General features: G+C 57.6%; 1 protein-coding gene across 2 annotated transcripts; it reads left to right on the top strand.

The window, feature by feature from the left end:
- The first annotated feature begins 856 nt into the window (after nt 1–856).
- SSH3 (slingshot protein phosphatase 3) lies at nt 857–21029 on the top strand. 2 transcript variants are annotated; one of them, XM_034767737.1, is made up of 14 exons: nt 857–1031; nt 3590–3627; nt 4330–4495; nt 6498–6616; nt 7000–7071; nt 8499–8564; nt 9988–10182; nt 10540–10633; nt 10868–10996; nt 11359–11405; nt 11853–11999; nt 18019–18222; nt 18388–18847; nt 19875–21029. In XM_034767737.1, the coding sequence occupies exons 1-14, from the start codon at nt 966–968 to the stop codon at nt 20421–20423; spliced, it is 2352 nt and encodes a 783-aa protein (XP_034623628.1). In that variant the 5' UTR covers nt 857–965; the 3' UTR covers nt 20424–21029. The 2 variants fall into 2 exon arrangements, with proteins under 2 accessions (XP_034623628.1, XP_034623629.1); XM_034767738.1 differs by having other exon boundaries at nt 859–1031; nt 18022–18222.
- The last annotated feature ends 4498 nt before the right edge of the window (nt 21030–25527 follow it).

The following is a 25527-nucleotide window of genomic DNA, read 5'->3' as shown; positions in this document are numbered from 1 at the left end:
CGAACAGTTTTGACGGGGCCCCGGCAGGGATGACTAAAAAAAAAACCACTTAAAAAACCAAGTGGGGGCGTTTACTTACCGGGCGGCGCTCCTAGTCTTCGGGTCTTTCACTCGCTCCGGGTCTGCGGCGGCACTGAAGGACCTGCTGCCGAAATGCTGCCGAAGACCCGGAGCGAGTGAAGGGCCCGCTGCTGAAGTGCCGCCCAAGACCCGGAGCGCCACCGGGTGAGTAAAAATTAAAAAGGAGCCTCTAGGCAAGGAAGGGATTCTCGGCTACTTCTTTCTCCTCTCCCCTCCCCTCCGGCGGCCCTGCCACTGGGCGCGGGGCCCTCTTAGGCGCGGGGCCCGATTCGGGGGAATTGGTGGAATTGGCCTAAAGCCGTCCCTGCTCCCAAACCCCGTGCACCTGGGAATGCAGGCCTGGGGAATAGGCAGGGGCAAGAGCCTAGGACAGGAATAGCAGGTTCAGCAGCTATTTGGGATTGAGATGTATTAACATAGCGTGGGGTGGGAAGCGTGGGGCTGGGATAGCAGGGGTCTGTGGGGCAGGACACAGGGGCACTGGATGAGCTGTGGGGGGCAGCCCAGGGCCGGGAGAGCAGGACACAGGGGCACTGGCAGAGCTGTGCGGGGCAGTCCAGGGCTGGGAGAGCAGGGGTCTGTGGGGCAGGACACAGGGGCACTGGCAGAGCTGTGTGGGGCAGCCCAGGACTGGGAGATCAGCGGCTGCGGTGGAGATTGAGGTGCACCACCATGAAGGGCACTAACAGGGGCTCAGCTCACCCCACGTCGCCTTCTTGGCAGCCGCTGTCTCCCAGGGAAGCCCTGGGGCCGAGCTGTCCCTTTAAGAGCCGCCCTCAGGGGAGGCGCCTGGCGCTGCAGGCTCCCGGCTCTTCCTGGTCCAGGCGGCGGCGGCGGACGGCCGGGGGCGCCCGAAGTTTGTGGCAGGTGGGGCCGGGGGGCGCATGGCGCTGGTCACCGTCCGCAGGTCCCCGGCCGGTAGCGGCCACGGCTCCCCCACCGGCCGCAAGGTGAGTGCCTGCTCCGGCCCAGCCGAGACCCTTGCCAGGATCCATCCGTGCCCCAACCGGGACCTTTGCCAAGACCTCCCTAGGGCCTCCTGCCCGGCCCCAGCTGGACTCCCGAGCCGGACTCCCCTTTCCCTGACCCAGTCCCTGTCCCAGCTGGGCTCCCCCTCCTCCCTTCCCATCCTCTCCGTGCCTCGGCGCTAGTTCCTGCGCCGGCTTTGGGGCTGTCTCTGCTCCCTGCTGAGCTCCATGGCTGGGGGAAGGAAGCTTATGGAGTGGTTAGTGCCCTGCAGCGCTGGTTGTGGGGGTGTGCCCCACTGCTCCAGCCCCAGCTTGTCCCAGCAGGGGGCGCTGTAGGGAGCAGTGCAGGAGCGCTGGCTGTTGGGGTGTGCCCCGCTGCTCCAGCCTTAGCCTCTCCCAGCAGGGGGCGCTGCAGGGAGCAGGGTGGGAGTGCTGGCGAGGGGAGAGCTCCCGGCTACTCCAGCCCCAGCCTCTCCCAGCAGAGGGCGCTGTAGTGCACGTCAAGAGAGCTGCCATTACACCTGGGTGCCCAGTGCCTGTGGCTGGCTCTAATTCCCCTTGTGCAGCCTGCGCTGCCCTGTGGTTTATCGGGCACTGGTACTGACTTGTCATTAAGTTTCACAAACAGACACTTCCTTAGGAGGCTGCTTCCCCTTCAGTTAGCGTCTTGCAGTCTGCAAAGTCATGCTGAGTGCAGTGGGATCTGGGGCCCCAGCGCCTGGGTTCACCCCCCGGTGCCCCTCCAGCGGGATCCACACCCCAGGCACTAACACTAGGATTCACCCCCCAGCACTCCGCTCCAGCGGGATCCACAATCCAGGCACTAGCACTAGGATTCACCCCCCAGCACCTCCCTCCAGTGGGATCCACACCCCAGGCACTAGCACTAGGATTCACCCTCCAGACCCCTCCCCCCAGCAGGATCCATGCCCCAGGCACTAGCACTAGGATTCACCCCCCAGTCTCCCTCCAGCGGGATACACACCCCAGGCACTAGCGCTAGGCTTCATACTCCCAGCTCCCCCACAGCAGGATCCATGCCCAGGGGCACTAGTGCCAGGATTCACACTCCCAGTTTCCCCGTGTACAGCAGTCTCCCGACTGCGTGGGCTTGTGAGTGTCGTGTTTGGTTGCACGTGCTCTTGCTGGGAGCTGCCGCTCAGGAAGGGCCGGGATGCTGTTAATTTTATTTTCCACACTAAAAAATGTCAGAGGAAATTGTTGCTGGGCTGCGAGTCCCGTTCCGGCTCTCAGGACGGAACAAAAAGGTCCTGATACGTAGGATGAGGCCATGGATGGTGCCCGAAAGGGCTCATGGCCCAGTCGATGCTCTAAATAGATGGGAGGCGTCGGGGTGACGCCTGTCCCGAATGCAGTCATTTCCCCGTTGCAGCCTGACCGTGGGTGGCAAACCCCAGCCAAGATCAAGGAACTCCAGCTTCCTGTGCCAGCGACTGTGACCTCGAGCGAGTGCCTTGCAGGCTGCAGGGATACGCAGTACCTTCAGGCACCATTGGAGTAGAGGGCCCAGGGTGCAGGAGTCCCTGACTCTGCTGCCAAGCCTGGCTTCTCTGTAACATCAGCCACACTCCCCTGCTGTCCCCTCAGCTCTCTGTGCCCACTCCTGGGAGGGGCAGGAGTCAGGTGACCCCTGCAGGCTGCCAGAGCTGAGCAGGAATCCTCCTGCAGGATGCTTCTTGGACACAGGGGGGTGCTGCACTGAGGGCAGGGTTCTCTCCTATCCTGTCTGCTCCCCCCTGCTAGGGCTGCTATCTCTGCTTTGTCTGCAGCTCCCCCCCAGGCTGCTCCTTCCCCAATTATATGCTCCCAGGAGCCCTTCCTCATTGGCTCTCTGGGCATCCCTGGCTCCCCTTGCTCTGTTGCTGGGGGTGGGGGCTTGAAACATACACCCCTAGGGAGAAATGGCCAGTAAGGGTGGGTGAACCAGGCCACTGTTTCAGACTCCCAGCAACGCTGCTGTTCCATTTACATCCTTCACAAAGTATTTTTGCTGGGGAATTTCTCTGGTTGTTTAAAGGAAAGTATTCGAGAATGAGATATGGGGACTGTGATCCTCCCCTGACTCCAGCTTCTTGTTTTTAGGTCTGGGGCACTAAGGGTGACACAATACAAGGTCACCATCTCTGAACTGAGAGCTCTGCTGGCAGAATGTGAGACCCCTTCGGCACCACCGGGCCCCTGGCAGGGTGATCAGTGGGCCGGCTCCTATTCAGACATCTGCTGGCGCTAGCTGCTGCCCAGCACTGCTGCTCAGGAATCTCCCTGGGGCCCTGCAGTGCCAACTTGTTCCCGGGGGTCCTGAGGTGCCGCTCACATCCCACAGGGCCGGAGGAGCTGCCCCATCCTTGTGCCTTGCTCTGGACCTGCCCCGCCTGTGCTGGCGCTTGGGGGATGGTACATCCTCATCTCTGGCCCCAGCTGGGTGCCATGGGGTCATGCCCCATATGCCCACCCCCTGCTGGGGAGCAAGTCCTGCACCCAGCCTGGGGCTGATCTATCTGTCTGTGGTTCTTTTGCAGGATGAAGAGGTTTCCAGGAGGAGCCAGCTGCAGCGACGGTGAGGTGCCACCCCCATAAACTCCCCCCCAGCCAAAGGGGAGCTGGTTTCCAACCCGCCCCCCTCCACCTGCTTCCTGGTCCTTGGCGGGAGATGGGAGGCAGGCAAGGAGGTCCCACCATGGAGGAGCAATGACCGTGCACCCTGCTGTTTGGAAGGAGGAAGTGGTGCTGGGATTCCCATGCTGGGCCCTCCCTGTTGCATTTGAAGGTCCTGCCCTATAGCTGCTGGATAGGAGAAGGGACTCTGCCCCATATTGGCCCCCCAAGCATGTGGGCTGCTGAGGGGGAGGGTGCTCCTATCAATCCTCCACCCTGATGACTTTTGAATCCTGCCCCCATGAATCACCTTTGCATCTGCTCAGAGCCTCAGGGTGAAACTAACCTGCCCCTGGAGAGTTTTACCTCTGTCCCCTGCGGGCATCTGATCATCTGCTCTGAAATTGGCCAGGGGCTTGTTAGTGGCCAAGCTCTGAGCAGCTGCTGAGGCACAGGAGCCGCCTGCCCACAGACTCAGGCAGACGCCTCACGTCTGGGAGGTTGTCTTCACAGCCCTAAGGGTTAGCGATTCAGTTCTTTTTCTCAGTGGAAGCTGGCGTGCTCAAATTTGACAGAGTGGGTCCCTCCCCTCCCCCAGGGCTGGCTTCCCTTGTAGTTGCAGGATGTTCCTCTGTCTCATATCTATGTCCCCTCTCCCGCCCAGCCACAGCTTCGTCATGGTCAAAGGGGCTGCCCTGCTCCTGCCGGAAGAGGAAAAGCTGGAGACGGTGCAAGAAGCCCCACCCTCTCCGGACCAAATGCAAAGCCAGCAGGAGCAGCACCTGCAGCTGATGATGGGGCTGCTGCGGCAAGAGGATGCTATCCGCCTGGTGAGACAGGGAATGGCTGGCCCACAATGGCTCCCAGGAGAGAACAGACCGGGGGCGGAAACAATGGGACAGGGGGCGGAGATGAGTGAGGCGGACAGTCGCCACATCAGATCATCAAACCACTGGGTTCATCCAGCTCAGGATCAACCCTTCCCTTCACCTCCCTCCCTGCCAGCCTGCCCCATATCAGCCCGATGGGCCCATCCAGTCCATCATTTCCCCACTGTGCCCCAGATCAGCCCCATGGGTCCATCCAGTTCCGCATCTCCCCCCCTACCCCAGATCAGCTCAATGGGTCTATCCAGTCCAGTATCTCCCCACTGTGCCGCAGATCAGCCCCATGGGTCCATCTAGTCCAGCATCTCTCCCTCCCCCCCCCGCCCCAGATTAGCTCTATGGGACCATCCAGTCCAGCATCTTCCCGCCATCACCCCCTACCCCAGATTAGGCCAATAGGCCGATCCAGCCCCCCAGGCTCCAGTGCTGCAGGAGCAGCTATCTCAGTGTACCCACAATGCATTGCTCCCACCCCACCTTGTCCTGGCGCCTCCATTCAGGGGGCCTAGGTTCCCAGCCCGTGCCCTGGGCGGGGTGGGTGAGAACAGCTTGGAGCAGCCTAGTGGGTTTGATCTTGGTGCTCAAGGGGGAAGCAACAACAGGATATATACTGTAGCTGGGGAAGGGAAGGGGCAGACTGCGCCCCCCATGCCTGTGTCTCCCTGCACTCCTACTGCCCCTCAACTGAGCCCTGTTACTCACTGCCCCGCCCCCTCCCTTCTCTCCACTCCCAGCTACAGCTGCCCCTCCCCATCCTGATTGCACCAGCCCAGTTCCTGCAGCGCCCCCTCCCCCCCATCCCACTCCCCACAGCCCTGCGTGCACAGACTCCCTCCTGGGAAGGCTGGCTCAGGGTTGCAGTCCATCCATTGCATGAGCATTATTCATTGTTTGCAATCCCAGGCCTGGTCCCTCCTTCCCCCCTCTTCCCCGTCCCTGGCTCTGGCCCAGCCTGATTGGAGAATTGTTAACCACTCCAGCGCGTGGGCTGCTCCACCCACTGGCAGGGTACAGGATGTCATGCCAGGTTGGAGAGAGTGGGGCTGGGCAGTGCAGGCTCTTTCCCCTCCCTGGTGTCACAGTGCCCCTTGCTGGGGAGGGCAGGACTAGTCCGTGCAGACTCCTCCCCCTCTCTGGTGTCACAGCGCCCTCTGCTGGGGAGGGGCAGGTGGGGTGCTGTCTGCGTGCAGCGTGGAGGTTGTTGGGGGAGGGGATCCCTGCCTGTGGAATCTCATTTCTGAGCAGCCAGTTCCCCATTTATGGCTGCAGGGCTCTTGCTCTCACCTCCTGGGCTGGCAGCCAGAGCCAGCTGCACAGTCCAGCCCAGGGGACTCTGCAGGGAGCTTCCCAGGGTTGCTCAGAGCTTCCCTTGCTTGCAAGGTTGAGTCATGCTGCCTATGCCCCCAGGGGCCCCCCAGCCCTGAGAGCTGTGTGTGGATCACTGACCCCCCCAGAGCAGAACAGAGACCCCGGGGTTCATCTCTTAACATCTCCCTTACAGAGCCCTGACACTGAACTGGGAAACCACTGCCCAACCCCACCCTCTCCAGCAGGGTATGCTGGGAAATTGGGGAGGAGCCTACACTGCCCAGCCCTGCCCTCCCCAGCAGGGGGTGCTGGGAAATTGGGGAGGAGCCTGCACTGCCCAGCCCTGCCCTCCCAGCAGGGGGTGCTGGGAAATTGGGGAGTGGGAGGAGCCTGCACTGTCCACGCTACCCTCCCCAGTGAGGGTGCTGGGAAATTGGGAAGGGGGAGGCACCTTCACTGCCCAGCCCTGCCCTCCCCAGCAGGGGGCGCTGGGACACCAAGGAGGGGGCGGAGCCTACACTGCCTAGCCCCGCCTTCCCCAGCAGAGGGCACTGTGACACAGAGGCAGGGGCATACTGGGGCACCGGGAGTTCACATGGAGAGGAAGGTCTCAGTCTGCCTCTGGCTTTGTCTTCAGGCCGTGCGGCTGGAGTCAACCCGGCCCCACCGGATCCGGTACCTGCTGCTCGTGTCAACAGAGGAGCTGGAGGGCAAGAACGAGACGGTCCTTCTGGGCGTGGACTTTCCTGAAGAGGGGTGAGGAGATGGGGGGGCACAGTGAGGAGCGGGGAGGAATGGGGGATGCAAGGGGTGTGTTGGCGAGTGAGGCATGGGGAGGGGGAGCACAGAGGAGAGCAGGAATTAGGACAGGAGGAGCAGGACTGAGGAGTGGGGGGGTTCATGCCCCACAACCTGTGGGAGGAGCTGCCTGAACCCTGAGCTTTCAGCACCAGAGTGGCCAAATTCTTTGCTCTGCCCTTGGGCTGCCCCCCAGCACCAGAGCAGAACCCTGGACAGGATCAGGGAGCTGGAGTCTGTGGGGTCCTTGTTCCAAGTCTGTAACCTCCCCCACGCCCCAGTGGGGACCCCTACACTCCCTCCCCCATGCTGTGTGCTCTGACCCCTCTCTCTGCCCCTAGGTCGGCCAGATGCACCCTGGGGATGGTGCTGCCCCTCTGGAGCGACACCCAGGTCTTCCTCGACGGGGATGGGTAAGAGACCTCAATTGTCTGTGCTACCCCCAAGGGGAGATCTCCTGTGCGGGGATGGAGGGGAAGAGAGGGAAATTCTGCCTTATGTCCAATCAGGACTGTGTTTCGCCACACACACTGCCCCCAGCAAGAGCTTGTCCTGCCCTCTGCTGGGCAGAGATGGTAGTACAGGCTCCAGACTTGTTGCCTGAACTGCTGCCTGGCACACAGCTCCCCTCCTCTCTCCGAACAGGGTCGTGGGGCTCTGAGAGCCATGCCAGCTCCCACAGCAGCACCACCAGCCATGGCCCACGCAAGGTGCTCAGGGTCCCGTGCGCTCTGCAGGGGCAGCTGCATCTTAACCAGCCATCACCAGCCTAGTCAGCAGTGAGAAATTTTACCAAAATGTTGCCTAATGTAGGAAACTTTAATGGGCCATCCTTAGGTTTCAGAGTCAACATCACAAATTGATACACATTTGTACCACTCCCAGCTGTTGCTCTGAGCTGCCTGCATATTCAGACAGATGCCACTGTGGTGATCTAAGGAATAACAACAATACTTGGCTTCTATCTAGGGTTTTTCATCAGTAAATCTCAAAGGACTAGACAAAGAAAGTCAGGATCATTAGCACCATTTTATAGATGAGAAAACTGAGGCACAGAGCGGGGAAGTGACTTGCCCAAGATCACCCAGCAGGCCAGTAGCCAAGCCGGAAGTAGAACCCAGGTTTTCTGAGTCCTTGGCCAGTGCTCTACCCACTAGCCTCACAGACCTCCTTAAACAGGAGGCATTTATTAAAGGAAACAGCTACAGCCTTCTGTCTTTCAGCTTGAGTCCCAGCTTTGAATCCTTTGTTTACCAGGGTCCTTGCACAATTTGGAGCTCTTTAATGCACATTGTGACCTCTGGTGGTTGTATGAAGTACTGCAAGGCCCAGATGTCACTTTTTCTAATGGAAGCTGAGAGTCTGTGTGGGGAGGGGCTTCTCAAATGCGCAGGGCTTGGTTTGTGGGCGGAGGTTGGGAGAATACCAACACACTCTCCTCCCTCTGCAAATGGCTCATGTGGATCAGGGATGCTGGCGCTGCTGTATGGAGCAGAGAGAGCCCAGCTTGACTCTCAGATCCCAGACACTGCAACCCGCCCCACCTCTGCTCATGCATGTGATCTGACTTGCAGGGAGCTGCTGGGTTGGTACTAGGGTGACCAGATGTCCCGATTTTATAGGGACAGTCCTGATTTTTGGGTCTTTTTCTTTCTATTACCCCCCATCCCGATTTTTCACATTTGCTGTCTGGTCACCCTAGCTGGCACTGCGCATTCACTGAGCCCCTCAATCCAACCCTGTGTGTTAAGGGTGAATGTCCTCCTTCTCTCCTGCATCCAGCCCCCTCTCCCTGCCCAACCCCCCTGTGAAATCCCTGCCTTCCTCTCTCTGTCTCTAGGGGCTTCAGTGTGACGTCCTGGGGGCAGACACGCATCTTCAAACCCATCTCTGTGCAGACCATGTGGTGAGTGACCCCCATACTGCCTGTCAAGTGCAGCTGGTGGGAGCTGTGGGATTATGCGGGGGATGGACTATCACTGTGGCTGGGACCCACTAGAACAAGGGTTTAGGGACAGAGTTGGAGAGATGGGATTTGGGCTGGACTGTGAGCTTTCCATTTGTTCCCCCCCATCAGACTTGGAAAGCAGGGGATATCTGTGGGGATAGCCCTAGGGAGGAGGTGTCATGGCTGCAGAAAGTAGAGGGATACCTCTGGGGTTTCCTTTGAGGGAGTTATCATGGCCGCTGGGGTGGAGATATGGTGGCCACGGGAGGAGGAGGGATATCTGAGGGGATTGCCCTGGGGTGGAGGTATGGTGGCCAAGTGAGTGGAGGGACATCTGAGGGGATTGCCCTGGGGTGGAGGTATGGTGGCCATGGGAGGCAGTGGGACAGCTGTGGGGATCTTACACCCCCTCCCCCCTGCCCGTGTATCCCTGTGCCAAAGCCCTGCAGTCAATGGAATAGGGTGTCAAGGCTGATTCCCCACTCTGGCACTTTGAGTGCAGAAAGTGGGGGCCCGCAAGGATTCTAAAAATTAATACTTGCCACTCCAGGCTGGTATTAAACTCCCAAACAGTTAAACAGTTTCGCTCTGACCTTGGATGGGTAGATGCTGCCACCACCCAACTGCAAAAAACCCCTTGGGACCCAGGAAGGCTCATTTGGGAATTCCTTCCTGTGGGATACCCTCAAGCCCTTTAACACACACTCACGGAGCACCCACGGAGTCAGTGCCTATGGGTTGAGGTATGATTTGATGCTTTTTCATACCTGGTATTAAAGCTGCGTACAGCATTGCTGCTCTGTGTCTCCACTCTTTCCCAGAGAACCACATAGGGTGACCAGATGTCCTGATTTTATAGGGGCAGTCCCAATTTTGGGTCTTTTTCTTATATAGGCTCCTATTACCCCCACCCCCATCCTGATTTTTCACACTTGCTGTCTGGTCACCCTAGAACCAGAACAGACACAAAGGGAAGTTTTTTCTCCATTTTAAAAAGTTCTAGCCCTCCCATTGGCTCTTTTGGTCAGGTGCCCACTCCTTTCCTTTTATCTGTGGGCTTGTTAACCCTTTACAGGTAAAGCAAGTAGAGAATAACTACTAACAGGGATTTAGTAGCTAACTGGTTGGCTGGGTGTCCACAAAAGGGAGCTGCACCCCCCTGCCCCCCGCTCATTTATCACACAGGGACTGTTATAGTAAAGTAGTTCTAGTGCAGATGCCCTGTTCCCAGGCACTAGCCAAGCAGCAGGGGAGCAGGTGGGGTGCCATATGGGGAGACAGCCCCCCTCCCCCCGCCAGTCCCTGTGGGCAGGGGTCAGTGCCTCGCTCTTGTTGTGTCTCCAATCTGACATCCATCTGCCTGTCTGCTCCCCTCCCCCAGGTCAGTGCTGCAGGTACTGCACAAGGCGTGCAATGAAGCCGTCCAAAACAACTACTTCCCTGGGGGCAGCGCGCTGGGCTGGGCTGAGTGGTACCAGCGCACCATAGCCTCAGAGCAGAGCTGCATCAACGAGTGGCTGGCCATGTCCGACCTGGAGTCCGTGCGGCCCGACTCCCCTGTCCTCTTCTCTGACCGGTCAGTACCAGGCTGGGAGCGCCATGGGCGGGAATGGAGAGGATTGGCACAGGGTGGGGGATTGGGGGGCTCCCCCACCAGCTTCATTCAGCGAGCCACACATGTACCCATCCCCCTGGGGCATCCCCCACCTCAGCAGCCAGTGAGGATCTGACAGGGCAGGGCTCCATGTAAGAGCCTCGAATGCAGGATGCCGACTGGCTGGAAGAGAACTCCCACCCCCTTGCTGGAGCACCAGATTCGAATCCTCCCTGGAACCTGCAAATTGGTTGGATCTAAGCCAAAGTGGGGCAGAGTCTGGGGGCAGAATGTGGGAGCCCTGTGGGCTTTGACACCCCACCTTTTCCTGTGCCCCAGGCCAACGGAACGTGAGCTTATGGAGCGGAAGATCCGGGCCAAACTGCGTGAGCTGATGGCCACGGCTGATCTGGAGAGCATCACCTCCAAGGAGGTGGGGTGCATGGGGAGGAGGGAGAGGCAGAGGAGGCGGGTCAGGGTGGAAGATGGGGATGGGCATGCATTTGTGGGTAAAGGTGGGCCTGGGAAGCGATTGGCTGGGAAGACGGGAGGGAAAAAGGGGCAGGATGTATGGGTTAGGGGGAAGTGGGAGTAACAGCCAACCCCCCCCCCCCCCCCCCCGGGGCTAGAGTGGGATCTTCCCTCTGATGGTCTGTTCCCCTTGCAGATCCGCACAGAGCTGGAGCGCCGCACTAGCTGCAGCCTGAAGGAGTACAAGGAGTTCATTGACAACGAGATGCTGCTCATCATGGCCCAGATGGACCGTCCCTCCAAGATCTTTGACCACCTGTACCTAGTGAGGAGCTGCCGGGGGCTGGGGAAAGCTCTGTCCTGGCCTCTTCCAGGAGGGGCCACTGCAGAGAGTGGAGCAGAAGTGCAGGCTGTGGGGAGAGCTATCAGCTACTCCAGTTCTGGCCTCTCCCAGCAGGGGGCACTGTGGGAAGTGGGGCAGAAGCACTGGTTGTTGGGGGAGCTCCCAGCTACTCCAGTCCCATCCTCTCCCAGCAGGGGGCGCTCTTGCAGTTACTCAGGGCTGGATGTTGCCCTCTGGGGGTAGGACTTTTCTTGAGAAGGCGCTAAGGGAGCAGCTGCAGTTGCTGCCCCAGATTTCCCCATTCGTCCATTCACTCTGCTGTCCCCCTCTCTGCCTGTCTCTAGGGCTCCGAGTGGAACGCAGCCAACCTGGAGGAGCTGCAGCGCAACAGGTGTGTGCTCCGGCCCTGGGGGAGGGTTGGGGGAAGATTCCCCACCTAGCCTGTGTTGACCCAGGGCAACTTTCCATCGCCCTGCAGTGGCCAGATGGTGTAGAGAGATTAGTGAGTCTGCTGCTGCTCCTAGGGCAGGATCTGTCCCAGCAACCATCCTGACCAGGGTGCATACTGAAACACCGGAGCCCAAGTGCTGGGGGAAGGGCAGCTTGGAGCGACCCTGTCCCTGCCTGCCTATTGTTCTCCAGGCTGCAAGGGGCTGTCTGAGCTGAGTTTGAATCCTGCCTTCTGCACTGCCTCACCATCCTGCTTGGTGCTCCTAGTGGGGGCAGGGCAGCTTGTCTCCAAGGCTACCTTCTGGGATGGGCACTGGAAGTAGGGTGTTTCGGGCTATGGTAGTACTGGGGAGCCCCCAGCACCTCCCTGACTCCTCCTCTGTATCAGAATCAGCCACATCCTCAACGTGACCCGGGAAATCGACAACTTCTTCCCGGCACATTTCACCTACCTGAATGTGCGGCTCTATGACGAAGAGGCCTCCCAGCTGCTGCCCTACTGGAAGGAGACATATCACTTCATCTCAGCTGTCCGGTAAGTGGGAGGCTTTGGGGGGGGGGAATCACATGTGCTGATAACCGGGCGAATCACCCCACCTGTCCCCAGGGAGCTGCTGCCCCATCAGCTCCACACACCCTGGCCTCTGTCACTGGAGCTAAATGAGATCCCGAGGTGGTAGCGGCATTGGTCCTTTGTCCTCTCTGTGGCTGCACTGTGGGCTGCAGCCTCTAGGTGGCGACATAAGCTGCCTCTTGCAGAGTGTATTACAAAAGGAGTGAGTGTGGGGGAGACATGTCCAAAGACATGCATGGGAAGGATCATATGTAACCTGGATCACTTGTGGGCACTGGAAAAGGGAGCGTGGAGGGCATCTCTGAGATAATCATCATAGCTAATCACGCCAAAACCGCAGCCATGACCTGGTGGTGTCTCTTATCTCAAATACTTCCTCAAGAGGGCGGGGGCAGCATTCAGGTGTTTGCCTAGGCTCTCCACGTTCACATCTGGGCCATTCCTCAGCTTCCACTTGATCGTATTGTCACCTGTCTCTGCCACCTGTCTCTGCCACCCCGGCTCTCACTTGATTTAGAGTACATCTGTGTGTGACAGAGCGGATATTTTCTGTAGTATTTTTACGAGCCCTATGTGTGCCTCAGTTTCCCCTATATCTTGCATGGCGACCTGGTGGGGGGGAAAAGGATTAAGTTTACTCTCAGTGAAGGCTGAGACATAGGGGTGTGTGTGTGTGTGTGTTCGTTCGTATGGCCTACCTGTCAGAGCGGACTGAATGGGTCGTTAAAAAAGACTGGCAGAACATCTGAGAAGACAATGGAAAGCCCACTCTCCAGGACAAGGAGAGAAGCTGAGCAGAGAGCCCATCTCCAGAACAAAGGACTGGGAGGTGTGGGAGGCTGCTGGAAGAAGCTTGGAGCTCTCACCTCGGAACTGACTAAGGAAAGAAGTCAGAGAGAGACAGCGAGCCTGAAAGTGAAGTTCGCCACGACGCCACAGCGTGGCTGGGATCTGGGTTGACCACAGTAGATCAAGTTTCAACCTTCTTTTCTCTGCGCCAACCTAAGGCCTTCCTTGGCTGGGTCGCAGCTGACTAATAAACCTGATTGTTCTGCCCACGCTGTTTGGTGTCACTGCAAACGCTGGATGAGGTGCATTAATCCCTGAAGAGAGGATGAGTCTCTACCAGGAGTCTCTCTCAGCTGGCCTCACTGAAGAGAGCTTCCGGTGTAAAGCAGGAGGGCTGGAGCCCCAGAGATACAGGCCCAGGAGGCCACATGGCCTGCCCTGTGCAGGAAGTCCACTTGGGCACCTGGACCCCAAGAGACTGTTCAAATTTGGGGGTGTTGCACCGCCCCTGGGGAGCCGCGATGCAGAATTTTCGTTCAAGGTTGTGCCCGGAGGGAGTGGCTCTGAAGGAATCAAGTTCTCCTGCTTCTTTGTTACTCTGGAGCTTGCCACAGAGGTATTTGGGGTAAGGGATTTTCAGAGACAAAGCTCTTTTGGGACTTCAGCCTCCTGGATGTTGGAATGTGTCCGTGCAGTGGGTATCTGGGATCCTGCACCTGTTTTGGTCTCTCCTTTCTACCTCACTGACGGTGGCGCAGTCCCTGCAAGGCAGTATAGCTACAGTTTAAAAGTGCCTGTGATGATCCTGTGGGATTGATTGACTTCAGTAACAATTTTGTGTGCATAACTCGTGCTGGACCAAACATGACGCAGTACTCTGGAGCTAGGGCAAGACTGCTTAGCTGGTGTGTTTTGGGGTCAGCTCCCCTTTTATGTGGGTCAGTTTTTGGAGTACGCAATTCCTGGAATTCACTTTCTTTTTCAGCTTCTTGATGTGCTCTTTGAGTGACAGCGTTCTGTCTAATGTGACCCTTAGGTACACTGGATATTCATAGAGCTCACGTGTACCTGCCCACGATAGTTTTGCTTGGCCTGATCAGGGCCGGCTTTAGGAAGGGTGAGGCCCGATTCGAATACCTGGTGGTGGTCCGGGTCTTCAGTGGCACTTCAGTGGTGGGTCCTTCACTCACTCTGGGTCTTCTGCGGCACTGAAGGACCCACCGTCGAAATGCCACCGAAGACCTGGAGCGAGTGAAGGGCTCTCCGCCGACGTGCCGCCGAAGACCCGGACCGCCGCCAGGTGAGTAAAAAAATTAAAAAGGTGCTTAAATTAGGCACTCTTCTTTAGGGCGCGGGGCCCGATTTGGGGGAATCGGCCTAAAGCCGGCCCTGGGCCTGACGGTGTTTCAGGTGGAAGGTGTAAGCTGGTGTCTTGCTAGGGCTGGCATTCAGGATCCATGTGTGATAGTATTCTCCAAGTACACTCAAGGAGCCAGTTAGAATGTCCTCCAATCTTTCCAATTGGGTAATGACGCAAAGGTCATCTGCCTAAATGAATCTTCACACATCGGGAATTCCAGTTGGTCATTTGTGTAGACATAAACCAGAAAGGGTGACGCCACGGAACCTTGGGGCAAGCCGTTCCACTGAGTACGACATCAACTTTTCTGACCATCCATCACGACAATAAAAGGTCATTTTTTGAGCAGGGAGATGACTTGGGCCGCCTTGCTACTTCAGTAGAAGCACATGATAGTTCACAGGGTTATAAGCAACTGACAGGTCAACAGCACAACTTCTATAATTTTACAGGCTTCGAAGCCATCTTCGATGTATTGAGTTAGGTTTACAACTGGGCCACAGGCAGGAAGGTCCTGGGCATTGTCATCAGTCAACTGGCCTTCTACTGCTGGCGCTATTCCATCTGCTATCCTCTGTCGTATAGCTTGTAGGGCAGGGGTGGGTAAACTTTTTGGCCCGAAGGCCACATCTGGGAATCGAAATTGTATGGCAGGCCATGAATGCTCACAAAATTGGGGTTGGGGTGTGGGATGGGGTGAGGGCTCTGGTTGGGGGTGTGGGCTTTGGGGTGGGGCCAGAAATGAGGAGTTCAGTGTGCGGGAGGGGTTCCAGGCTGGGGCGGGGGAGTGGGGTGCTGGGGGGGTGAGGAAGCTGGCTGGGGGTTTGAGCTCTGGGGTGGGGCTGGGGATGAAGGGTTTGGGGTGCAGGAGGGTACTCTGGGCTGGGATCAAGGGGATTGGAGGGTGGGAGAGGGATCTGGGCTGAGGCAGGGGATTGGGGCGTGGGGAAAGGCTCGGTTTCAGGCTCAGGACAGTGCTTATCTCAAGCAGTTCTCGGAAGCAGCGGCATGTCCCATCCGGCTCCTATGCGGAGGTGCAGCCAGGTGGCTCTGCACGTTGCCCCGTCCACAGGAATCGCTCCTGCAGCTCCCATTGGAGCACCAGAGGGGGCCATTGGAACGCATAGGAGCCGGAGGGGGGCCATGCCACTGCTTCCAGGAGCCGCGTGGAGCAGCCCCCAACCCTGCTCCTCGGCCAGAATGGGGCAAGCCCCAGACCCCGCTCCCCAGCAGGAGCTCGAGGGCCGGCTTAAAATGGCTGTCGGGCCAGACCCAGCCTGCGGGCTATAGTTTGCCCACCCCTGTTGTAGGGTAAGCAGAATAAGGCTATTGAGTAGTAATGTTACAGAGTTTAGGGTCTTTATGTGGTTTGAATAGTGCGACCACTTTGGCCTGGCTCCACAGCCTGGGTACCTCCATGCAGGAATCAAAGAAGTCAAGCAGCCATTTCTGTGCTCCCTCCCTGAAGCAGGTGTGCTGGAAAACAGTGGGCCAGGGGGCCATGGCCCCATCAGTTTTTACTGGCTGTAAGGGTGAGCGATGGGGGGCGGGATCTTGGGAGGAAGAGGTAGCACGAGGACAGAGGCTCAGGAAGAAGGGGCGGCACGGCAGGACAGGGCTAAGAGTTAATTCGATCTCCCAGAATCCAGCTGCCTCTCCATGTTCCAGTGTTTTTGTGGCTGTTTCAGCTCTGGGTGTCGGAGCTGCTCATTGCGGACTTTGCTGTCTCCTACTTGACTTGTTCCATTCGGCACGTGGCTGTGTGGGCGGGTTTATGGGTTGCAATGTGTCGTTGGGTGATTGCGGCAGTGCACTTTGGTTGTAGTCCATGGGGGTCAGCTCGCGAATGGTGGCCTGTGCTTTTTTGCTGTCAGGGCAAAGTCTGTTGCCAGAGGGATCCAGGTCAAACAGGTCTGAATTTCTCCTGTATTGCTGGTTTGTCTGTTCTGAAGCCCTGGTACAGATAGTGTCCGATGTCCCTGGGATGCTTCCCGGCGGTACCCAGGATTGTGCAGCTAACTACCACCTGCCCTTAGCATGAAAGAGCCTTGTCTGCGCCTGCCAGAGATCAGCTCCCTGACTCCACTGGCAACACAATCGTCCCCCTCTCAGCCTGAGCAGACACCACTATCCATCTGCAGATGAGCGACAGGCACATTCCAACCCCCGAGCCAGGGCCAGCTCCAGGCACCAGCTTCTCAAGCAGGTGCTTGGTGTGGCCGCTCGGGAGAGGGGCGGCACGTCCAGGTATTCGGCAGCAATTCAGCGGACAGTCCCTCACTCTGCCTGGGAGTGAAGGACCTCCCGCCGAATTGCCGCCGCAGATCGCGATCGCGGCTTTTTTTTGTTTTTTTTTGTTTTTTTTTGTTTTGGCTGCTTGGGGCGGCCAAAACCCTGGAGCCGGCCCTGCCCCGAGCGTCCCCCTGGAGCATCCAGCCCCTGCTCACTGGACACTCGCAGTATGTACCGATCCGTTGTTCATTTGGGACCATGCCCCTCAGCTTCCCACTTACATCTCAGCTCACTGCACTGTGATACGTTTATAGGGAAAACAAGGATAAGGTTATTTATCAAAGAAAAGAGACTGAAATAACAGCAAGTACTTAGAAGCTCTGGAAGCAGCTGGTTACCTCTAAAACAAAATCATAACCCGCCTTCTAGAGCTTACACACCGTCCTGTCTCAAAGAGGCTTAGCTCACCCAGGGTCATTCTCCCAGCTATTAACCAGGCCAGCTGTCGCCTCCATAAGACAAGCTGCCTCACAACTTGTGCTCTAGGTGAAGGAATATTGATGTCTCTCTGCATTCTCCCCATATACCACACTAATTCTTTGATCTTAGTCAGAACCTGTCCGCCTTCCTGCCGGGTGTTGCTTCCTGTAGACATTATGAGCTCTTGTCACCCTCATGGTTTTGATTAGCTGGTGGCTCCATACGCAGATTGATTTATATTGTAAGCCACACACGACACAATGGTCAGCCAGGGAGAGAGAGAAGCATTTCCTACCCCCTGCCTGAACAGAACCTGTTCCTTCCCTTCATAACTTACATACCTGACAGAACAAGAAGCAATGGTCTCAAGTTGCAGTGTTGGATATTAGGAAACACTATTTCACTAGGAGGGTGGTGAAGCACTGGAATGGGTTACCTAGGGAGGTGGTGGAATCTCCATCCTTAAGAGGTTTTTAAGGACTGGCTTGACAAAGCCCTGGCTGGGATGATTTAGTTGGAGTTGGTCCTGCTTTGAGCAGGGGGTTAGACTAGATGACCTTCTGAGGTCTCTTCCAACCCTAATATTCTATGATTCTACCTTAAGAATGCAGTGTTCAGTAGATACATCCATACATCTCACCATGATTAGGGCAACCAGCAAATTACTGGCTGTTGGTAGAGGCCTCACGTGCCTCCCTTCGGTGCACTATTATGTAGACGTTAGACCCAGGGGATACCTGTAAAACCCTATGTCCGTTTATGCCCTCTGCCAGTTGGCACCAAAGGGTCTCCAGGTCGCAGTTCCCCAGGGATGTGCTTTTGGGCAGTCTTCCACATCAGGAGACAAATTCTCCCCAGCACTCACATGTCGGAGTGATACTACTAATGGATTTATCCGCTTCCAAGGTAAAGCAGCTGCTCTGTAGGTGAATCTCGGCCGGTACTTAGCTTTCCAGGATTGTACCACAGCCTCTGTTGTCACTTGCGCCGGCCCATGCTGCGATCTTGGGCTCACTGCTGTGAGCTCCCTTCTGGAGTTGTCTGCAGACAGCTGGGAAGGGGAGGTGAAGAAGGTGCACTGAGCCCCTTGTGCCTGCCTCACCAGCCCGTATCCCCCAGCAGGGCCCAGAACTTGCGGGTGTTGGTGCACTGCAAGATGGGCGTAAGCCGTTCAGCCTCCACGGTGATTGCCTACGCCATGAAGGAGTACGGCTGGGCGCTGGAGCGGGCCTACCGGCATGTGCAGGAGCAACGCCCCATCGTGCACCCCAACCCCAGCTTCATGAAGCAGCTGGAGTTCTACCAGGGCATCTTGGACGCCAGGTAACTGCAAGCAGGGGGAGAAGCCTTCACTGCCTAGCCTTGACCCCCAGCAGGGGTTCTGTGACATCAGGGAGGGGGAGGAAACTGCCCAGCCCAGCCTTCCCCAGCATGGGTTGTTGTGACAACCCCAGTGCCTCATGTTCAGCTCAGTGTGTCTCTGCACAGCCGGCACAGCAGCCTGTGGGAGCAGAAGGCAGGAGACAGCCAATGGGAGGACACGGTGAACGGGAGTGACACTGGCAGCGACCAATCGGAAAGCGAGGGGAGCCTGTGCCAGGAGATACTGAGTTCAGAGGAGGAGCCAGGGCGGCAGGAGGAGGAGCCAGTCACGACGCCCCAGTATTGTTTCCGGCCCCTGCGGGAGCCCCCCGAGGAGCCAGCCCAGCCCCAGGCCCCAGCAGGGGGCGAAGGGCCCCAGATCTGGGTGCAGGAGGCAGAGGAGCCGGGGGCCTCAGATGACTCAGGGGCTGAGGAGGTCCGGGGGCACCTGGCTGTGCTGCAGGTGCCAGAGACACCCAGGACACCGCGCGACCGGCGCATCAACCTCTACGCCGTGATGAGGAGCATCAGCGAGATGGACAGCCCTGATGCCACCACCCCACTGGGGGGTGCTGCTGAGGGGGAGGTGAGTGGCACAGCCAGGGGGCATCATGGGGGAGGGGGAAGCCCGAGCTGGTGGGATCCAGGGGTATGGGAAGGTGCTATGCAGCCAGGGCCGTCCCTAGCTATTTTGGTGCCCTACGCGGGGGGGGGCTGTGTGGGGCCCCGCCCCAGGCTTCCGTGAGGGGGGGGCTGACCACTTCCTGCAGGAAGTGGTGTGACCCAGCCCAGTTTGCTCTGCTCCCCTGGTTCACAGGCTTGGGGATTAGGGGCATAGACGCCAACTTTCTCGGCGCCGGTGGGTGCCCATGTCCCCCACCCCGACTCCACCCCATCCCTGCCCCCATTCCAACCACATCCACAAAGTCTCTACCCTAACTCCGCCTCCTCCCTGCCCCTATTGGATCTCTTCCCCCAGCATGCAGCATTCCACCTCCTCTCCCCTCCCTCCATGCCCCGCGAATCAGCTGTGTCATGGTGCAAGCGCTGGGAGGGAGGAGAAGCAGGAAACAGCAGCACGCTAACGGAGGAGGCGGAGGTGAGCAGGGGGTGGGGCGGGGCCACGGGGAGCTGCCGGTGGGTGCTGAGCACCCACCATTTTTTTTTCCATGGGTGCTCCAGCCCCGGAGCACCCCCGGAGTCGGCGTCTATGGTCAGGGGGGAACCAAACCCCAGCACTCACCAGCAGTGTGGCTGGGAGCCGGGGAGCAGAGCAGGCTAGGGCTGGGTTGCTCTACTTACCGGTGAGTGCAGGGAGCCCGACCGCTTCTGAAGTCCTCAGGGGAAGGGGCGGAGCAGGGGCGGGAAGAGGCGGGGCTGAGGCAGCACGCAGCTGCACAGGGCACCAGGAAATTTGATGCCCCAAATTTCCTGGTGCCCTACGCAGCTGCGTACTTTGTGTATGGGTAAGGACGGCCTTGTACGCAGCTAGAGGTGGGGCCCATGTGTGGGGCAGGAGGGGAGGGATTGGGGCCCAGCAGAGAGAGAGCCTGAGTCTATCAGTGCCCCGAGCAAACCTGTTCTCTGATCGCCTCCTTTCCTCTTTCCTGCAGGTGTTTGCTGCCTCGGAGCGCGAGTCCCCTGTGGAGTGCCCCCCCCCTGCAGCCTCACCATCACCCCCACAGGACCAGGAGGAGCCGGGGGCAGCTGTGCCAGGCTCCAAGGCCAAGCAGCACCCACCGCAGGCCCCAACAGACAAGACAGGCAAGCGACGGGGCCAGCAGCGCAGCCGCCAGGTCCCCCGAAGCCATGCCCAGCCGTGCAAGCAGATCTCCTACCACCCGGCACCAGGCAAGGTGCACAAGGCTGTGAAGCACGTGGAGGGCCCCAGCCCCAGGGCCCCGCCTCCACGCCGGGCTCGTGCCATGGAGCACCGCTACTCTGTGGCCCAGCTCATGGATGCCGCCCTGGTGCTCAGCCGCACCAGAGAGTTCGAGGAGCGGCTGGAGACAGCTGGCTGGGAAAGACCCCCCAGGGAGGAGCCTGCTAACCTCCCGCCCCCATCACAGGAGCCCCAGACTAGAGGAGGCACCCTCCCCCCATCACGACCCAGGAGGATGGTGCGGCAGGCCAGCGTGGACCTAGAGCCTGGCTCGGGGTGAGATTCCACCCCCGTAGCCTTGCCTCTGACTGTGGCTCTGCCCCCATAGCCCAGGGTACTGCCATGGATGGTGCTAGGGCCCAGCAGCTGCCCTATGCTAACGTCTGGGGGCAGGGCATTTGATACCGGGGGCCTCAGTGCAGATCACCCTTGGGGGGTGGGGCCTGAGTGCTGGTGGGGGCAGGGCCAATGGAAGGGATGGACTCTATGGTGGGAAAAGCCCCTCCCCCAAGTATGCATCCTCTCCACCCCCCGCAGATCTGGAGGAAGGATGGAACATGCTCCCGTGGGGATTGCTCTGTCCGCCCTTCACACTGCACAGCCCCATGCTGCCCTGAGGCTCCTGCCCTGCAGCTGAGCAGGTGTTACTGGGGGAGAATCGGGGGCATGATGCCCTCTGTTGTCCCTCCCCACTAACCCTTTGCTTTTGTGCCATTGAGCACTGCTTTGGTCAGTTGGGTCAAAGGATGCCAACCCCATCACTGTGACTGAGGAGAGAGTGGGTGAACCCCTCCTCCCCTTCCCCAGCTCTGCACACATAGACACCATGCCATATCTCTCTGTGCCAGCCTCACTCCGCCTGTAAATAAAGAGTTAATTCACTTTGCAGGTGGCTCTGGGCTCCTCCCTTCCCTGGGGTCCCCAGGCCCACGGGGGAGATGGGCTCCTGTGCCCTCTGCTCCCTCAGGATGGGACAGGAAGCAAGGAGCAGTCACCTAAGCCAAAGCCCTGGAAGGTGGGGTCTGTGACCCAGCCACCCAGGGGAGAACTAGGGAAAGGTGCTGGCTCAACAGCCCTGTGATCTGTGATCCCTGATGCCCCACAGATCAGGGGCACTGGTGGTTCCCCTGTCCCTGCCAGTCGATTCCCACCCCACCCCCGGGGGACAGAGGGGCTCTTGGACTCCTTCTCAGATTGAACTTAAAGCAATTTACACACATGAGTGCTGGCTCCAAAGAGGGAAACTGAGGGCGGGAAAGCCTTGCCCGCCTGCCGTGGCTGAGATGAGAACACAGGCTCCCGACTCATGTGCTCTGACCATTAGCCCTATCCTGCTCCAGAATGAATCGGCTCAAACCCAGGAAATGCAGCATGAAGGGGACACTTCCCTGTGCAGCCCCCCATCCTTCCCTCTGCCCCACAATGGAAGCACAATGACTAACCCCTCCTTGGTCTTTGCCAGGGAGATCTCTGCTAGCTTGCAGCAAGTCCCCACCTGCATCGATGGGCCCGGGGTATGAACACAGCCCAGATCTTGCTGGGGGGCAGGGATAGTGCAGTTTGGCTCAGGGAGGTTCTGCCTGTTGGGGTCTCTGTGGGGCAGCACTATTGCTGGGTGAGCGATGCCATGGTGGGAGCTGGGTGCATTAATGAATTATGCTTGTTCCCTGAGAACTGGCCCTCCCTAGTTGGTATCAGTGCCTGCTTAGCCCCACAGCCCAGGGGGTGTGGCCAGAGTGCACAGCAGCTCAGCTGGGCTCTGCTTCCTAAAGGGAGCAGAGTGTAACTTAGAGCAGCCCCAAGGCCACCTGGCCACCGACGCAGGGAGCACAAAGGTGGCTTGTAACATAGGGGTAGCCATGTTAGTCTGGATCTGTAAAAAGCAACAGAGAGACCTGTTCACCCACGGAAGCTTATGCTCCAATACATCTGTTAGTCTTAAAGGTGGCTTAAAGCCCTGTCCCAGGCACAGGAATGGATGAGCTGAGTCATGGCCTGAGGAGGTTTGAACATCCCCTGTCTATCATAGAATCATAGAATATCAGGGGTGGAAGGGACCTCAGGAGGTCATCTAGTCCAACCCCCTGCTCAAAGCCAGTCCAGTCTCAATCCCCTGATGCCTCTCCCATCCACCACCAGGTTCTGTGTCCATCACCAGAGCGTCTGGCCCTAATAGCTCACCCCTCTGCCATTCAGGCCAATCTCCTCATCAGAAAGGGGGGCACAAGGTAATTAGTGCCCCTGCCCCCCCAAACCCTCTGGTGCCTCCCAGGCTATGACTCAGCATGGAACCAGCTCCCACAGGGCAATGAATTGGGCTGAAATCAGAGGGCAGGAGTGATGGATCCACAAGATCTGGGCTATGCCCCAGCTTTTAAACTGTCCCAGAGGACCCCTTTCAGTGTGCCAGTCCCCCGAGGGGGCTCACTGTTCCTCCAGGGCTGGCCACACGGCCTCAGCGTCTCCAAAACAGAGCCACTGGACTCCAGCCCTCCTGCTTTGAGCCATGAGCTCTGCCCCATGAGTCCAACTGAGCCAGATGCCTGGTCAGAGCTATTCATTCTCTCCAGGGCCCTGGGCACCACAGCCAGTGTCTGCAGGGACACCAGGCTGCCTTTTCCAACCATTAGGCTGCTGGCACACAGCACGGGGAGTCCTGAGGGACAAAGGTTAAGACATCATCCATCCTGGCCAAGCTGGTGCTCCACCCAGCCAGCCTGCTGTGGAATCCATGGTTGGCTCTCTCCCTCTTTGTGTTTGTCAGGCCCACATGAGAGCTGCTGAGTCTCCAACAGGTCAGCGGGTCCCAGTGCCATTGTCCTGCAGAGCCATGCTGAGTTCACGTCTTCCCCATTGTTAGATGGCAGTCGTGCAGCCCTGGGGGTCCCCGTTGTCTTTCTAGGCCCTCTGTAGATAGGGTCGCTTTCAGCCAGGCCTTATCGACCCTGCATTCCAGCCTGGCCTGGTTATGTGACATGAACCCCTCGTGGCTCCTGCTCCACCCCAGTCACTGTCAGGCAATCCATTCATAAAGCCACTGCAGGAAATTCCCACTCCATTAGGGTTACCATACGTCCGGATTTTCCCGGACATGTCCGGCTTTTGGGGGCTCAAATCCCCGTCCGGGGGGAAATCCCCAAAAGCCGGGCATGTCCGGGAAAATCGGGAGGCTCGGCCGGGGCCTCTTTGTGCGGGGCCGGGGGCATGGTGCCGGGCCGGGAGCCGGGCCAGGGTCGCAGTGCCGGGCTGGGCGCGGGCCGGGGAGCCGGGCCGGGCCCGCGGGTCGGGGAGCCGGGCCCGGAGCCGGGCCGGGGTCGGGGAGCCGGGCCGGGCCCGCGGGGCTGGGAGCCGGGCCGGGCTCGGGGCTCCCCCCCACACTCCCCCTTACCTGCTTCAGGCTTCAAGCAGGGGAGGGGGCGGAGACTTTGGGAGGGGGCGGAGTTGGGGCGGGGCCGGGGCCCCCGGGAGTGTCCTCCATTAGGAGGCACAAAATATGGTAACCCTACACTCCATCCCAGCAGGGAGCCGGGTACCTTGGCCTGGGCAGGCTGGCTGATGCAGGCAGTTGCCTCCCTCAGGGACACCAGCTGTCTGGCTTGGGTTTCTGCAGCTGGCTGGGAGTTTTCTGCCAAGCCTGGTTTTCAACAGAAAATTGGATTTTCCCAATTGGGAGCGAGGAGGCACCTAAATACCTTTGGGGAAGCAGAGTCAGGCACAGATCTCTGCCCCTAACCTGTTCCTTCTGCATTCAGGGACGCTGCCTCAGCTGCTCCTGTCTCTGCACCGGAGCGTAGCAGCTGGAAAAGTCAGGCTGGCCAGATGACTGTGCCTTTCCAGAGTGCAGCCACACTGACAGATGGGAACAGGCCCATCATGTGCAACAAGGCATTACTAATATAATAATAATAAATGGAGATATACCTATCTCATAGAGCTGGAAGGCACCCTGAAAGGTCATGGAGTCCAGCCCCCCACCTTCACTAGCAGGACCAATTTTGCCCCAGATCTCTAAGTAGTCCCCTCAAGGACTGAGTTCACAACCCTAGGTTTAGCATGCCAATGCTCAAACCACTGAGTTATCCCTTCCCCCTCACAATTACTAGCAGCCATGTTTGCCAGCTGGGATAATCAAGGCACAGAGAGGCAGGGGGTAGGCGCTCTAGCTTTGGGTTGCATATTGCTGCCCCTCACTGGGGTATCTGAGCCTGCTCTTGCTTTGAGAACAGATCACCAGACTGGAGCTGAAAAGACCTGGGTTTTTATTCCTGGCTCTGCCTCGGTAAGTGAGCTTGGGCAAATCACTTCCCTCCTGTATGCCTCTATGTCTTGTCTATTTAGTCTGTAAGCTCTGTGTGGCAGGGGTCATCTCTATCTGTGCATACAGCACAGTGGGATCTTGGGCCATGCCTGGAGTGCCTAGGGTCTATAGTAATACAACAATGAATATTTGTAGCATGTCAGACACACACAATGCAGCAGGGCTTGTTATAAGAAATGCCAGCACTGCTCACTTCTTTGCTTTAATAATCTAGTGACTCACCCTTTCCATTCATTTCATTTTTTAAAAAATGTGTTTTATTTACCTACACAAAAGGAAACAGTGAAAGATGTTTTTCAAAAAAAACTCCACCCGCACACATATCTGGGAAATGCCCAAAACAAAACACTTGGTTTCAAAACCAGTTATGATTCTTGCTAAGTGTCGCCAATCTACTTCCTTCTCTTTTCATTTGCCAATATTTAAAAGCAATGCAATTAATGGTTAAAACCACACCTCACTCTGATGCTACCCACGCACTCAACAGCAGCAGTCTCACTAAGCATGAAGCAATGCATTTTTCAGCACAACCTTAATGTCTAATGCATCAGGTATTATTAAATATAGATAGGCTTGGCCAGCCTTTGGTTTGTATTTTTTTATAATTTTGATGGATAATTACAAAGTTGATTTTAAGCATTTTTTCTATTTTTAATTCATTTAAATTTTCACGGTTGTATAAAATTAGGGGTTTTAAGCATTTTTTTTATTATTTGTATCTATTTAAATTTTTTTAGTGGTAGGAAATAATTGTGGGGTCAGACAATAATTCAAACATGTTAAAGTTTTCTATGCAAGGAAGATTTAGGTTAGATAGTAGGGATAAGTTTTTGACTACATGTTTCAGAGTAGCAGACATGTTAGTCTGTATCCGCAAAAAGAAGAACAGGAGTACTTGTGGCACCTTAGAGACTAACAAATTTATTAGAGCATAAGCTTTCGNCGGAGGGAAGGACCCGCCGCTGAATTGCCGCTGAAGAATAAACCGGCAGCGGTAGAGCTGCCCCCAAAGTGCTGCTGATCACAGCTTTTTTTCCCCCCCATTGCTTGGGGTGGCAAAAACTCT

Source organism: Trachemys scripta, chromosome 4 (assembly GCF_013100865.1).
Source record: "Trachemys scripta elegans isolate TJP31775 chromosome 4, CAS_Tse_1.0, whole genome shotgun sequence".
NCBI classification, from domain to species: Eukaryota; Metazoa; Chordata; order Testudines; family Emydidae; genus Trachemys; species Trachemys scripta.
The sequence above is the reverse complement of the archived record's forward strand: the minus strand, read 5'-3'. Positions and strand labels throughout refer to the sequence as shown.